The sequence below is a fragment of the Macrobrachium rosenbergii genome, chromosome 46 (assembly GCF_040412425.1).
Source record: "Macrobrachium rosenbergii isolate ZJJX-2024 chromosome 46, ASM4041242v1, whole genome shotgun sequence".
NCBI classification, from domain to species: domain Eukaryota; kingdom Metazoa; phylum Arthropoda; class Malacostraca; order Decapoda; family Palaemonidae; genus Macrobrachium; species Macrobrachium rosenbergii.
The window spans coordinates 54057195-54072273 of NC_089786.1; the positions used below are offsets into that span (position 1 = coordinate 54057195).

At 34.1% G+C, this 15079-nt stretch overlaps 1 protein-coding gene across 1 annotated transcript in view; it reads left to right on the forward strand.

The window, feature by feature from the left end:
* Nucleotides 1-15079, forward strand: part of LOC136830501 (protein FAM133-like) — a 41151-nt gene that overhangs the window by 1581 nt on the left and 24491 nt on the right. Inside the window, exon 2 of the mRNA XM_067090040.1 lies at nt 3567-3737. Within this exon, the coding sequence (XP_066946141.1) occupies nt 3567-3737 (171 nt within the window). The remainder of the gene's footprint in view (nt 1-3566; nt 3738-15079) is intronic.

Genomic DNA, 15079 nt, shown 5'->3' on the forward strand with positions numbered 1-15079 from the left:
AAGTTTGCGGGCGGTAAACACTTGTTCTGTTTGTTTTCGCGTGGGGGCGTGGGTGACTGGTTTCTGTAATGCTGATGGAGTTTAACCCAAGTTTAAATTAGGGATTAATGCGCTTTTCCAGTTTCTTTTGTTTACTGTTTACTGTTTGCTGTTTTGTTTATGAAGACATGAGGTTCCTGTGTTGTCAGTGTATGATTTCTGTACAGAAAAATGGGCAGAATTCTTTTTTTATAGAAGTCATTCACTAAAATCATCTATAATTTTGTTTGGGCAAAAGAATAAGAATCAACTTTACAATAAAGAAGTAGATAGATAGATAGATAGATAGATAGATAGATAGATAGATAGATAGATAGATAGATAAAATAAGTAAATAAATAAAGTAAAAAATGCGAGGTTTCTTCGGCGCAATCGAGTTTTCTGTGCAGCGTATAATCAAGGCCACCGAAAATAGATCTATCTTTCGGTGGTCTCGGTTTAATGCTGTATGAGCCGCGGCCCACGAAACTTCAACCACGGCCCGGTAGTGGCCTATCCTATATCGTTGCCAGAAGCACGAATATGACTAACTTTAACCTTGAATAAAATAAAAACTACTGAGGCTAGAGGGCTGCAATTTGGTATGTTTGATGATTGGAAGGTGGATGATCAACATACCAATTTGCAGCCCTCTAGCCTCAACAGTTTTTAAGATCTGAGGACCTGACAGACAAAGCCGTCACAATAATTTTCTTCTACAGAAAACTAAAACGAGGTCAAACATACCTACTTTACCTATACGTAAGTTTAAATCATCCCTGGCCTCTATTCTCTCAGCTAGAAAAACAAAAATGTCTTTCTTCCTCTCCTAACAAACCGAAAACCCGACTGTCCTTCCAGACCGTTTGAGTTCAAAGTCTTAAAGTGTTGTGTTTTGTGAAGTGTGAAATCCGTAGATTCCAAAGCTGTCGCTGACTTGAAACAGGACGATTTCAATCAACCACAGAATTTTAACAATAACATTGTTCCGTTTGTGGTTGAGTGACTTTGAAAATGTTTACCGTTAATAATTCTTTTTATTTTTATTTTTTTTACGGTTGGGGGTGACTCTGAAGGTGCTTATCTAACGTTTCATTAAACGGATATTTCAATTATACTTTTTAGCTTAATTTGGTTTGTATATTGATAAGTAAAAAATGCAATCGGGTTTTCTGTACAGCCGCTACAGCGTATAATCAAGGTTGCCCAAAATAGATCTATCTTTCGGTGGTCTCGGTATAATACTGTATGAGCCGCGGCCCATGATACTATAACCACGGCACGGTGGTGGCCTAGCCTATATCATTGCCAGAAGCGCGATTGTGGCTAAATTTAACATTAAATAAAATCAAAACAACTGAGGCTAGAGGGCTGCAATTTGATGTGTTTGATGATTGGAAGGTGGATGATCAACATACTAATTTGCAGCCCTCTAGCCTCAGTAGTTTTTAAGATCTGAGGGCGGAGAGAAAAAAGTGCGGACAGAATAAAGTGCGGACAGAAGAAAGTGCGGACAGAATAAAGTGCTGACAGAAAAAGTGCGTCAAGACTATAAGGCGCGAGGCTCGCAACTTCATCCATAAACTTGTTGAGAGTCTGAATTTAAGACCTGGGTTCGATCCCAATGTGAGGTAGAAAGTTGCTTCTATTTTCACAAATGACAGAGTTGATTTCCGCCATATTCATTCAAGAAGTCAGGTAATTAACAGGACAGGTACATTGTTGTATAAACAATATTTTTTAACATTTCTCGCACAATACCCCTTGCAATGTAATAACTTACTTATATTTTTATCTATTTATCTATTAATTTACTTGTTTTTTTCTAATTACTGATCTCTTCTTGCTATACTTGTCATTACCTTCTGTAAACTGCTTTCAAATTTTCACTGCAATATTCTTTGGAAGCCTGAATTTCAAGTCAATAACCCCTGTAGGCTTGTTCAATATGAATAGGAGACACTAGGCACGATTGGTGGGCTTGTTCCATAATCATAGGAACATTAGGCACGATTCCAAGATCCCTGAAAAGGAACCTGGAAAAACTAGATGCCGAAGTAGCTCCAGGACTCATGCTGAAGAGTGTGCTACTAGAAACAGCTCACACAGTGAGAAAAGTGATGGACTCCTAAGGAGGCAGGATGCAACCCGGAAGCCCCCAACACCATAAATACCACCCAGTCGAATAGGATGACTGAGAGAGATAATAATAATAATAATAATAATAATAATAATAATAATAATAATAATAATAATAATAATAATAATAATAATAATAATCTAACGTTTTCCTGACCACCATTAAAGCTATTTAGTCCTTAAAGACCTTTTATTGCGAGGCGGCGAAAGTCTGAAACTGACATTTTCCCAAAACAGAAACTTCGAAAATGCTTTCTTTTTTTTTTCCTTTCTTTTTTTAACTCGACGCCAAACCTCGTAGAAAATTGGCGAGAAATTTGCAAGGAAATGAAAGGAGCCTTTGAAAGCTCCTGTGGGAGGGAAAGGGACTTATTTTAACAGTCATTGGAAGGCGCAGTAGCAGAAGTGAGGAAGTTTTTCCAGCTTGGTAATGCAGTGGGTGAGAGAGGAAATTGTATTAGTGGGAATTGTTGTTTGAAGGGATGTTGGTCCGTGGGTGACATGGTTCTCAAACTAGACATTTGTAGTTGATGGTAATTGATAATATGGTTAATTGTGAGAGGTGTGGATTCCTTTTCTCTCTCTCTCTCTCTCTCTCTCTCTCTCTCTCTCTCTCTCTCTCTCTCTCTCTCTCTCTCTCTCTCTCTAACACACACATTCATTGCCATTTTCCTGTTATGTTAAATTCCTCTCTCTCTCTCTCTCTCTCTCTCTCTCTCTCTCTCTCTCTCTCTCTCTCTCTCTCTCTCTCTCTCTAACACACATTTCATTGCCATTTTCCTGTTATGTTAAATTCCTCTCTCTCTCTCTCTCTCTCTCTCTCTCTCTCTCTCTCTCTCTCTCTCTCTCTCTCTCTCTCTCTCTTTCATTCGTTGCCTTTTTCCTTTTTAAGTTAGAGTTCCTCTCTCTCTCTCTCTCTCTCTCTCTCTCTCTCTCTCTCTCTCTCTCTCTCTCTCTCACACACACACACACATTCATTACCTTTTTTCCTGATATGTTAGAGTTCCTCCCCCCCCCTCTCTCTCTCTCTCTCTCTCTCTCTCTCTCTCTCATATGTATATACATACATATATGCATACATATATACATATATATATAAATGTATATATATACATATATATAATTATATATATATATGTATATATATACATTCACACACACACACATATATATATAATATAATATATATCTTTCAGTTAATTATTGCAAACCATATTACCGTGTATACAACAGCATTATATCTAATTAATACAATCCACTCACCTCGACCAACTGAGTGGCTTCTCAATTACATCATATGAATATAACCAACGCACAACCGTTTGAGGTTCACACTGTAATTAAATTCACTTTGTCTTCTCCACGAATTCAGCCTTTATGCCAAGTCTCAACAAGGCCCTTTATACCAGACTTTTACCAGGCCTGAAAAGGTGATTATTGCTGTAGGAGGTTTGGACGAAGCCTTTGACCCTTTAATGAAAAAAGTTCTGTTTGTTGGGGACTTCAAATTGCAGGTCATGCTTTGGACAGGTGACCTCGTGTCAACATGGGTAAGGATTACTTCCAGAATTCGTAATGAGGTGAGTCTCTCTCTCTCTCTCTCTCTCTCTCTCTCTCTCTCTCTCTCTCTCTCTCTCTCTCTCTAGGGGAAAGCAAGTATATTTACTGAAATTAATGAGAATGTATTATCACGTAAAGATTTGGATTTCAGTAATGTCATTCATTCTCTCTCTCTCTCTCTCTCTCTCTCTCTCTCTCTCTCTCTCTCTCTCTCTCTGGAAAAGCAAGTATTATAAGGAGTGAATTTTAAAAATGACAAGATCGTGAAAATTCAACCCAAACGAAATATATTAAATTTCCCTAGTCATAATTGAGATTAGCAATGCAGCCCAGAGACAAATGTAGATCTTATTAATAATACGTTTATGAGGAGAAATTTCCGTTGTAATGAAAGGAAACACTAAATGAATAAAAATGTAAGAAAATGAAAAAAAATAAATAAGAGAATGTAAGGTACTTAAATATGGTGTGAAAGGTCCGTAGATTTTATCAGTTGCGAACATTACCTCGTCGAGGTATTTAAATCTGGCGTGCGGGCCCCGTAGACTTTATCCTAAATTGGCAGAATAAATTGTTTAACTTCAGTATTCAATAATTAAACTCTCATACTTTCAACGCTAAAATAAATTTTATAGCAAAATTAAAAGTGATAAATGTATGTTGAATTGTGTATTATATTTTGTTTAGAGAGAGAGAGAGAGAGAGAGAGAGAGAGAGAGAGAGAGAGAAAAGATTCTCTTTTCGAAATAATATTTGAACAAAGATCAGTGAGAAGCAGCTTAGAGCTTTAAGCTTTAAGCTGTATGTTTAAGCCAAATATCATGTCTCCCTCACCCTTGTTTTCTCCTAAAGCTCTAGGGTTCAGTAATACTCTCTCTCTCTCTCTCTCTCTCTCTCTCTCTCTCTCTCTCTCTCTCTCTCTCTCTCTCTCTCTCTCTCAGAGGGAAAAGTATGTACTATTACTAAACTTATTGACATTGTTTTGACACCTAAAGGTTTGGTTTCAGTAATATTGTGTTCTCTCTCTCTCTCTCTCTCTCTCTCTCTCTCTCTCTCTCTCTCTCTCTAGGGGAAAGCCAGCTACATTTGTTGACATCCACTGACGCCAGAATTCATTCGCTTTCCATTCACGATATAAATGTAATTCTAAATACATATGAATATTCAACACTCATCAATTTGTCACTTCGGAACTTTGACGATTCAATTTCCATAATGGAGGTCTGCTTACTCTGTATCTATGTTCTGCGGAAATTATTCGAAAAATGGGAAGTGTTTACGGGTGCCGAGTTGCAAATTTGTATTTGTTTGTGCTCAGTGGTCCAGGAGTACAGACATTGTTCGTATCTGCTGAAGTGTGTATGATTTTTTTTTTTTTTTTTGTCCTGTCTTTAATTTTAGTTTTCTTTAAAAGAAGACTATTGTGCCGGCTTTGTCTGTCCGTCCGCACTTTTTTCTGTCGGCACTTTTCTTTGTCCGCACTTTATTCTGTCCGCACTTTTTTCTGTCCGCACTTTTTCTGTCCGCACTTTTTTCTGTCCGCACTTTTTCTGTCCGCACTTTTTCTGTCCGCACTTTTTTCTGTCCGCACTTTTTCTTTCCGCACTTTTTTCTGTCTGCACTTTTTCTGTCCGCACTTTTTCTGTCCGCACTTTTTCTGTCCGCATTTTTTCTGTCCGCACTTTTTTCCGTCCGCACTTTTTCTGTCCGCATTTTTTCTGTCCGCACTTTTTTCTGTCCGCACTTTTTCTGTCCGCACTTTTTCTGTCCGCACTTTTTCTGTCCGCACTTTTTCTGTCCGTACTTTTTCCGTCCGCACTTTTTCTGTCCGCACTTTTTCTGTCCGCACTTTTTTCTGTCCGCATTTTTCTGTCCGCCCTCAGATCTTAAAAACCACTGAGGCTAGAGGGCTGCAAATTGGTATGTTGATCATCCACTCTTCAATCATCAAACAGATCAAATTGCAGCCCTCTAACCTCAGTAGTTTTTATTTTATTTAAGATTAAAGTTAGCTACAATCGTGCTTCAGGCAACGATACAGGCCAGGCCACCACCGTGCCGTTGTTAAAGTTTCATGGGCCGCGGCTCATACAGCATTATACTGAGACCACCGAAACTAATTTAAAATCATACTTGTGTCATATTTCATAAATATTGCATCATACTAGATATATTTCATATATCATTATCAGTATGAAATAATCATTTAAAAAAAAAGAAACTATATTCCATTTTGAGAACTAATTCTAAATCATATTTGTATCATATCTTATATATTTTATGTCATACTTTATATATATTTAATATACTTCATATTTTTATTATGATATTTCATGTAAATAAAGAATTATTTAAACTAATATTCTGACAATAAAATTCCATGATTTGAGACCTCTAATTAAGGTCATAAGTATTTAAGATATTAGATTGAAATGCAGTTGGTTTTAATGATTTTCCCCCCATGGACGTAGAGGCCACTTTTGTTTAAATCTATTACGACGAAATGGGCTAAAGGACCCTTAATTTGTGGGGCAATGGGTCAAGTGGTAGCTTTCTAACCCAATTTATGAATAGAGATAACACTTCATGGATGATTTGATTTTGCTAATTTATCTTGCCAAAGGATACATAGAGTAAAATTGTTTGTACTTAGAGTACAGTACTATGAAAGTATGTCCTTATGTTGGGACATTCATTCCTTAGTGTCCATATTAGTTAGAAAAAGATATTCCACTTGCTTTAAGGATTATGCACAAGATGCAACATCAATAGGCCTAGGCCTAGCTTTGAAATTTAAGAAAATCCTTTTCTCAGGCCTTGAAACACTTACTGCTTTTATTGCTAGAGTAGGTTTCCCTGTAAGGGGAATCTTGTATCTTAAAACTTTGCTTTTATAAAGTATATAAATCTTTACTTATAAAAGTAGTGGATTAATTATTTACGAAAATTTCAACAAAAATAGACAGTCGTGAAAATCAAAAAATGTCAGATTTTGGGAGGTGTTGGCTGGTTACATTATTCTGCCTTGTCGGACGTTTGTGGTTGGGGGTAATAAGACACACATAAAATTAAAAAGAGGAGAGTTCGAATTAGCTAAATAAAATGAAGAAGAAGAAGAGGAATGGGAAGAAAACAAGAAAAAGAAACAATAAGAAAGAGGAGTGAGGCTCCAAGAAAGGGCTGGTCCCATCCTCTATGCGTTCTCGTTTTCTATGATACAAACATTTTCTTTCATAGAAAACTGTTCAAGTTGAGAATTTGATGGTAAACTCTTCTAAATTGTAATGCTGTAAAAATTCGAAGTTCGATGCCATTTTTCAAAGTTAGGACAACATCTTCAGCTATTGCTCACATATCCCAGGTTAAAATAGGTTCATAAGAGGCTAGATTCATGCCTTGTAGAGAACGGAAGACTATAGGATTATAGTAAAGCATAAAAAAATGACAGACATTTAAAATAACGTACATAAAATTGGCCTAACAATTAGGGTAGCTACCTGATAACATTAAATTTTGGTAAAGCTGTTTCTTGATGAATGTTATAATCATCAAGAAATAGGAATAATTTACAATAGACGGAATAAATGAATGATTAAAGAATAAAAAGGCTGATAAACAGCGCACACTGAACGAATAAACAAAGCTTAAGATATCTTTAACATATCAAATCTAAACTGTTCTAAAGATTATTCCAGTTCAAACCATTTGAAACATAACAAATAATTAATATCACACAGAGAGCAGTTTAATTAAATCGCCCATCCGCATTAATCAGCGAGTACCAACTATACTTCTTCGTCACAATGACAGCAAATACATTTGAATACAGCATATACCTCATGGGAGTTTAAAAGTTCTTTAAGTTAAAGAGTTTGACAAGACACGGAGAATGTTTTGCGAGAGAAAGGTTATTATTATTATTATTATTATTATTATTATTATTATTATTATTATTATTATTATTATTATTATTATTATTATTATTATTATTATTGTGGTTCCTCCTCCTCCTCCTCCTCCTCCTCTCGTAGCAGTAGTAGTACTTTTTTTAACCGGGTGTCCTCTTGTGCATTGGATAAAAATAAAAAAATTCGACACGACGTGTTATCGTTTCTACTTCTACTTCTTCTTCTTCTTCTTCTTCTTCTTCTTCTTCTTCTTCTTCTTCTTCTTCAGCAGTAGCAGTACTACTAATCTTTTAAGCAGGTGTCCTCCCCTGCTTAGCAAATCATTTACGCCACTCCTGAGAGTAAAGGGGCAATTACTTCGTGAAGATCATCTCGCTGGCGTCACGTCACGCGTCATTAGAACCGAGAGACGTCAGAGAAACAATGGGATGCTGGGAGATCAAAGAGAGAGAGAGAGAGAGAGAGAGAGGGCAGACTTAATTGCAAACGGTGTATTGTTGTCTTCGCATTGTTGCAATCGTAGGAGGTTGCAATCACAGAGGGCAGTTTCTTCTTCTCCTTCTTCTTCTTCTTCTTCTTCTTCTTCTTCTTCTTCTTCTTCTTCTTCTTCTTCTTCTTCTTCCATCCGCGACACTGACGAGCTTCTGACGAAGATCAGAAATAACGAAAAGAGTCCGGGAAGCTAGATAAGATTTACTTGGGTGTGTCTGTCATCTCAAATATTACGAAAATAAAACTAAATTGGGAGTTTAAATGGAGATATGAAAAGCAATTATCTCGGGACGTCATTTGTTTACGTAAAAGACCTCCAGGGATATAAATATGTATTGAATTATACCCATTTGAATAGATACTGCCTTTAAGGGCATGAATTACAGAATATTTATAAAATAAGTATTCATTTGCATTCTTTAAGGGCATGAATTACAGAATATATATAAAGAATACGTATTCACTTACATTCATTTGAATTGGCAGAGTGTATAATGTATGCGCACGAATCATTGATTATATAAGCAAGTAAAAAAAATGCGCCGAAGTCAATAGAAATTTCGGCGCAATCGCGTTTTCTGTGCAGACGCTACAGCTTATAATCAAGGCCTCTGAAAATATGTTTATCCTTCGGTGGTCTCGGTATAATGCTGTATGTGCCGCGGCCCATGAACCTTTAACCACGGCCCGGTGGTGGCCTGTCCTATATCGCTGTCAGAAGCACGATTATGGCTAACTTTAACCTTGAATAAAATAAAAACTACTGAGGCTAGAGGGCTGCAATTTGGCATGCTTTGTGATTGGAGGATGGATGATCAACTTAACAATTTGCAGCCCTCTAGCCACAGTGGGTTTAAAGATCTGAGGGCGGACAGAAAAAAAGTGCGGACGGACAGACAAAGCCGGCACAATAGTTTTCTTTTCCCTTCATTAATGAAGTTATGAATATTATAATAAAAATTCTAATTCTACTGACAAATTAAAATCACAGAAAGGAAATAACTCGTAAAGATATCGCATTTTTCTCCGATATCATACTGAAATTATTATTATTATTATTATTATTATTATTATTATTATTATTATTATTATTATTATTATCAGAGGAATCAGTTCATAAGAAAACGTAACTAAACTCAATAAAAGAAAAACTTAGTTAAATAAACCAACTTGGCAGAAGTCAACCTAATTAAAGATTCCTCGGAGCCGTCAAGGAATCCTATTTGAGGACTCAAGATCTCCTGTAGGAATTCCAAGGAATTTCATCAAAGCAAGGAGGGTGACCGGGATACAAATGACGCCATTGTGAGGTTTGGGTGGGGGGAGGGGGAGGGGGCTCACACCCGGGCCATATATAATTTGGGCACAGTTGGAATCCAATAAGAGGTGACGAGATTCCAATTATTCCCCGAGTTTCGACTAAAGAGCTTAAATGGCGATGGGTCCTTTGGTGGGGAAGGTGCTTCTATTTTTTTATTTTTTTTATTTTTTGTGTTTGATTGATGCGTTTTTCTGGAGATTGCACGGTGGTGGAATGTTGCAATGTGTGATGAAAGGGGAGTATGTATTTATATATGTATGTATGTATGTATATGTATATATAAATACATACATATATAATATATATATATATATATATATATATATATATATATATATATATATATATATATATATACATTACACTATACATCATACAACTATTAATACCAGCAGCTATAGAACTTCATTCTCTCCGAAGACTGCCCATGGATTCCCATGTCTAGCAAACATTCTCTTCCTATGCAACACTAATTTCAAAAAAACATTTACCATCCCTTCCACACAGAGAGAAAATTCCGTCCATATTCCCCATTTCACAATATGGCAAAGTGTTCGTAAGAGCTCTGGCTGAAGTGAATGACACTTGAACCAAATACATTTCTCGTGGATTCCAAATATCCAGAGCTTATATATGGGACTCAGTCAAAATAGCTTTGCCTTTTATGTCAACATTCAAGCGTTGCACTTTGCAGAACAGGTCAATTTAGAAGATTATTGACGTAGGACTTTAAGTGCATGTCGGGGGTACACACATGCCTCACATGCATATGCAAACACACGTGTAAAGGGACTAAACATGTGTGTGTCATCTCAGAGGGGAGATGACGTGAATGCACTGCAGTATAGAATGAGGGTATGAGGGGAAATTAAAACCTAAAGTCAGGATTTCTCAGACAACAGGCTACAATTGCTTGCATCACATACATGTATGGCGAAATGCATGCAGTCATATATGTATAACTTATATCACATGAGATGAAATATATAAAATTTTAAAAAATCATGTCTAAGAATAGATTTAAATAACGAAGTGAAAAATCTTGTGACTTTGAAATATTGTCCAGCAAACTACTCAGAGACTAAATGATTGATTGATTGATTGAATATAGAATTTTGGCCAAAGGCCAAGCACTGGGATCTGTGAGGTCATTCAGCGCTGAAACGGAAATTGACAGTAAAAGGTTTAAAAGGCGTAACAGGAGGAAAACCTCAAAGCAGTTGCACTAGGAATCAGTTGGAAGAAAGAGAATATGAAAGGAGGTACAGTAAAAGGAACGATAAGGGTTGCAGCTAGGCGACTAAGGAATCACGCTGCAAGGAACCTTAAGTAATGCCTACAGTGCACCGCATGAGGTGCTCTGATAGCACTACCTCCTGCAGGACAAAGACGAGATGATTCAAGAATATTGTTTTACCAAAGAAAAACAACCTCGGAGATAAGAAACAACTGTTGTAGAGATTAGCGCGGGAATGAGAAAAGACAACAGGGAAAATCTTATATATTTTCTTTCTAAGGATGAAAATGGCTGAAGGTGATGTACTGGAGATGAATCAGAAGTGTGTATTTGATGCCATGTTAGGCTTATGTTGGAGCCCATTGATGGAAAAAAAAGCTTGGTCAGGTGTAAAGGAAAGCCTGAGGCGTGTTTCTCTCTCTCTCTCTCTCTCTCTCTCTCTCTCTCTCTCTCTCTCTCTCTCTCTCTCTGAAACACTCCACTCCAATCACAAAAACAAATTCACCTTCCCCACTAAGGCCCTATCACCATTCCAACGTCTTTAGTCGAAACTCGGGGAATAATTGGAATCTCGTCACCTCTTATTGGATTCCAACTGTGCCCAAATTATATATGGCCCGGTCGTGACCCCCTCCCCCCCTTCCCCCTCCTCACAATGGCGTCATTTGTATCCCGGTCACCCTCGGATGATTTCCAATCTCCTGCTGAGACGTTGCTTTGATGAAATTCCTCGGAATTCCTACAGGAGATCTTGAGTCCTCAAATAGGATTCCTTGACGGCTCCGAGGAATCTTTAATCAGGTTGACTTCGGCCAAGTTGGTTTATTTATCTAGGTTATTTTTTACTGAGTTTAGTTACGTCTTCTTATGAATTGATTTCGATAATAATAATAATAATAATAATAATAATAATAATAATAATAATAATAATAATAATAATAATAATAATAATAATAATAATAGAGTACTGCAGATTACATTTAGCTAATAACATAAAATAAAAATAATAATCAAATAATCATTGTCCTATGGATTACATTAAACCAATATAATAATAATAATAATAATAATAATAATAATAATAATAATAATAATAATAATAATAATAATAATAAGTGTACCGCAGATTATATCCAACAACCAACAGAGAAAACAACAACAATAATAATAATAATAATAATAATAATAATAATAATAATAATAATAATAATAATAATTATAATAATAATAATAATAATAGTGGTAACGCCACATAAATCCCACGGGGGTGGGGGAACCTTTACGCATACATAAATTATCTTTTACGAGCGCGTGGGGGAATGGTTTATGTATCAATTTAATTAGGGGTAATTATTTTAATGACCCCTGTAACAATAAAGATACATTTAAATAAAAGTTCCGCTTAACGGTGTAATCAGGGTCCAGGTCAATAGCCGTGTTGATGAGAGAGAGAGAGAGAGAGAGAGAGAGAGAGAGAGAGAGAGAGAGAGAGAGAGAGAGAGAGAGAGAGAAATTAAAATCCTCTGTTTTTGTTTCGTATGCTATAGTCTTAATTCTTGCTTGTAGTAATTGTATAATAGTTTTAATTTTATATATAAATTATATATATATATATATATATATATATATATATATATATATATATATATATATTTATATATGTATATGTAAATATATATATATATATATATATATATATATATATATATATATATATATATGTATATATATATATATATATATATATATATATTTATATATATTTGTATATATATTTATATCTATATTCATATCTAAACATTGAATAAAATGAAAAGTTATTGCTTATTTTGCAACCAACTTCAAAAGAAGGAAATTCATTAATAAAAATAATAATAATAATAATAATAATAATAATAATAATAATAATAATAATAATAATAATAATAATAATAATAATAATAATAATAATAATGGACCTTTCGCTTGTAGCTGACTGAACCTTTCTAGTATAACACAGCGTATTGTCATACAAATATACAGAAAGCGAATCTTTGCCTCTAAGTAAAGCCTAAAAGGTCTTTTCTCTATTTTTTTATTAATGAATTTATTTTAATCTATTTTTTGTTTTATTTATTTTTATTTATTTATTTGCTTATCCATTTATTTATCTATTTTGTTTATTTATTTAATTTATTTTTTTGACTATTTATTTTGTTCAATTAGTTATTTATTTATTTACTTATTTATTTTATTTATTTAATTTATCTAATTAATTAAATTATTTATTTCAGTTTATTTATTTTATTTATTTATTTATTTATTTGATTTATTTTGTTCAATTTATTTATCTATTATTAATTCATCTGTTTATTTATGTATTTGTTTATTTATTTATATATTTATCTATTTATTCATTCATTTTATTAATTTTACTTATTTAACCATTTATTTATTAATTATTTTATAAATATATTTAATATTTATGTCTATTTATTTATATATTTCTTCATTCACTCAATCATTCATCTACTCACTAATTTATTTAATTTACTTATCTATCTATTTATCTATTCCTTCATTTATCATTTACTTTTTAGCTTATCACCCCAATTTTCAAACCGACCCCCGGAATTTGCTTAACATACAAGCAATCTCCTGCTATCAAAAATGATTTCTCCTTTCTGGCCTTTGGGGGAAATAACCTAACTCCCTTAAGCCAGGATAGCGGGCCAAAAGATTGTTGGGGGGGGAGAGGGGGAGTATATCCCAATTTCCTGTTAATTAAATGATAACCCACCGGTGACGTCACGAATACGGGTCTGATGGTATTTTGGGAGGGGGTGGTGGGTGTTTATGGTGATGTGGTATAGTAGGGGTGTGGTGATTTGGGTATCAGAAGGTTGGGTATTCTGTTTAGGTTGGATGTATATGTATATGTATATGTATATGTATATGTATATGTATATGTATATGTATATGTATATGTATGTATATATATATATATATATATATATATATATATATATATATATATATATATATATATATATATATATATATATATATATATATATATATATATATATTGTGTAAGGTTTAGTCCACAATGATATATAAGCTTTAAAATTCCTCATGTATTCAGAAACAGACTTAGAAATACACATGTTAAAAATTGATAACTTTTGTTCCACTACTGCAGAAGTTGAATTGCTCACTAAAATTTTAGTAAACAAGTCCATGGAAGTTGGGGAAAGCTGTAAATTTTTGTAAATATATATTTTTATACAAAGTAAGTTTTATAATATGTATTTCAATGAGGAGTAAAACTTACAAATATATATATATATATATATATATATATATATATATATATATATATATATATATATATATACATATATATATATATATATATATATATATATATATATTTTACATATATAAATATATATGTATGTATATATATATATATATATATATATATATATATATATATATATATATATATATATATATATATATATATAAAAACTAACATACAATATGATGTAGTATTCAGCTTTCAAAAGGAGGAATCGTTCTCTATGATTACATGATTACCATAAATAGGAAGAAACAAAGAGAAAATCAACAAATACATTATTAAAGACATGCCCTAATCCACCTCATATAAAATAAAAAAAAAAACATAAAATCATTGACAAATACGAATAAATCTTTTCTCACGAATCACTGAGCTTAAAGAAATACAAATTTTTAAATCAGCAGCTATAAATATTTCCATTTTAAAAATAATTTTCATAGAAATCAGATGCAGAATAGACGCAGACCTCCATTATGGAAATTGACTCGTCAAAGTTCCGAAGTGACAAATTGATGAGTGTTGAATATTCATATGTATTTAGGATTACATTTATATTGTGAATGAAAAGCGAATGAATTCTGGCATCAGCGGATGTCAACAAATGTAGCTGGCTTTCCCCTAGAGAGAGAGAGAGAGAGAGAGAGAGAGAGAGAGAGAGAGAGAGAGAGAGAGAGAGAGAGAGAGAGAGAGAGAATCCACATTACAGAAACCCAAAGCTTTAGGTGTTAAGACATTGTCATTAACTTTAGTAAATTTACTTGCTTCCCCTAGAGAGAGAGAGAGAGAGAGAGAGAGAGAGAGAGAGAGAGAGAGAGAGAGAGAGAGAGAGAGAGAGAGAGAGTGCCACTATTACTGAACCATTGAATCTTTAAAAGAAAGTAGAGAGGGCTGTCATTCACTTCAGTAAATGTACTAGTTTTCAACTAGAGAGAGAGAGAGAGAGAGAGAGAGAGAGAGAGAGAGAGAGAGAGAGAGAGAGAGAGAGAGAGAGAGAGAGAGAGAGAGAGATTCACCTCACTACGAATTCTGGAAGTAAACCTGACCCATGTTGACACGAG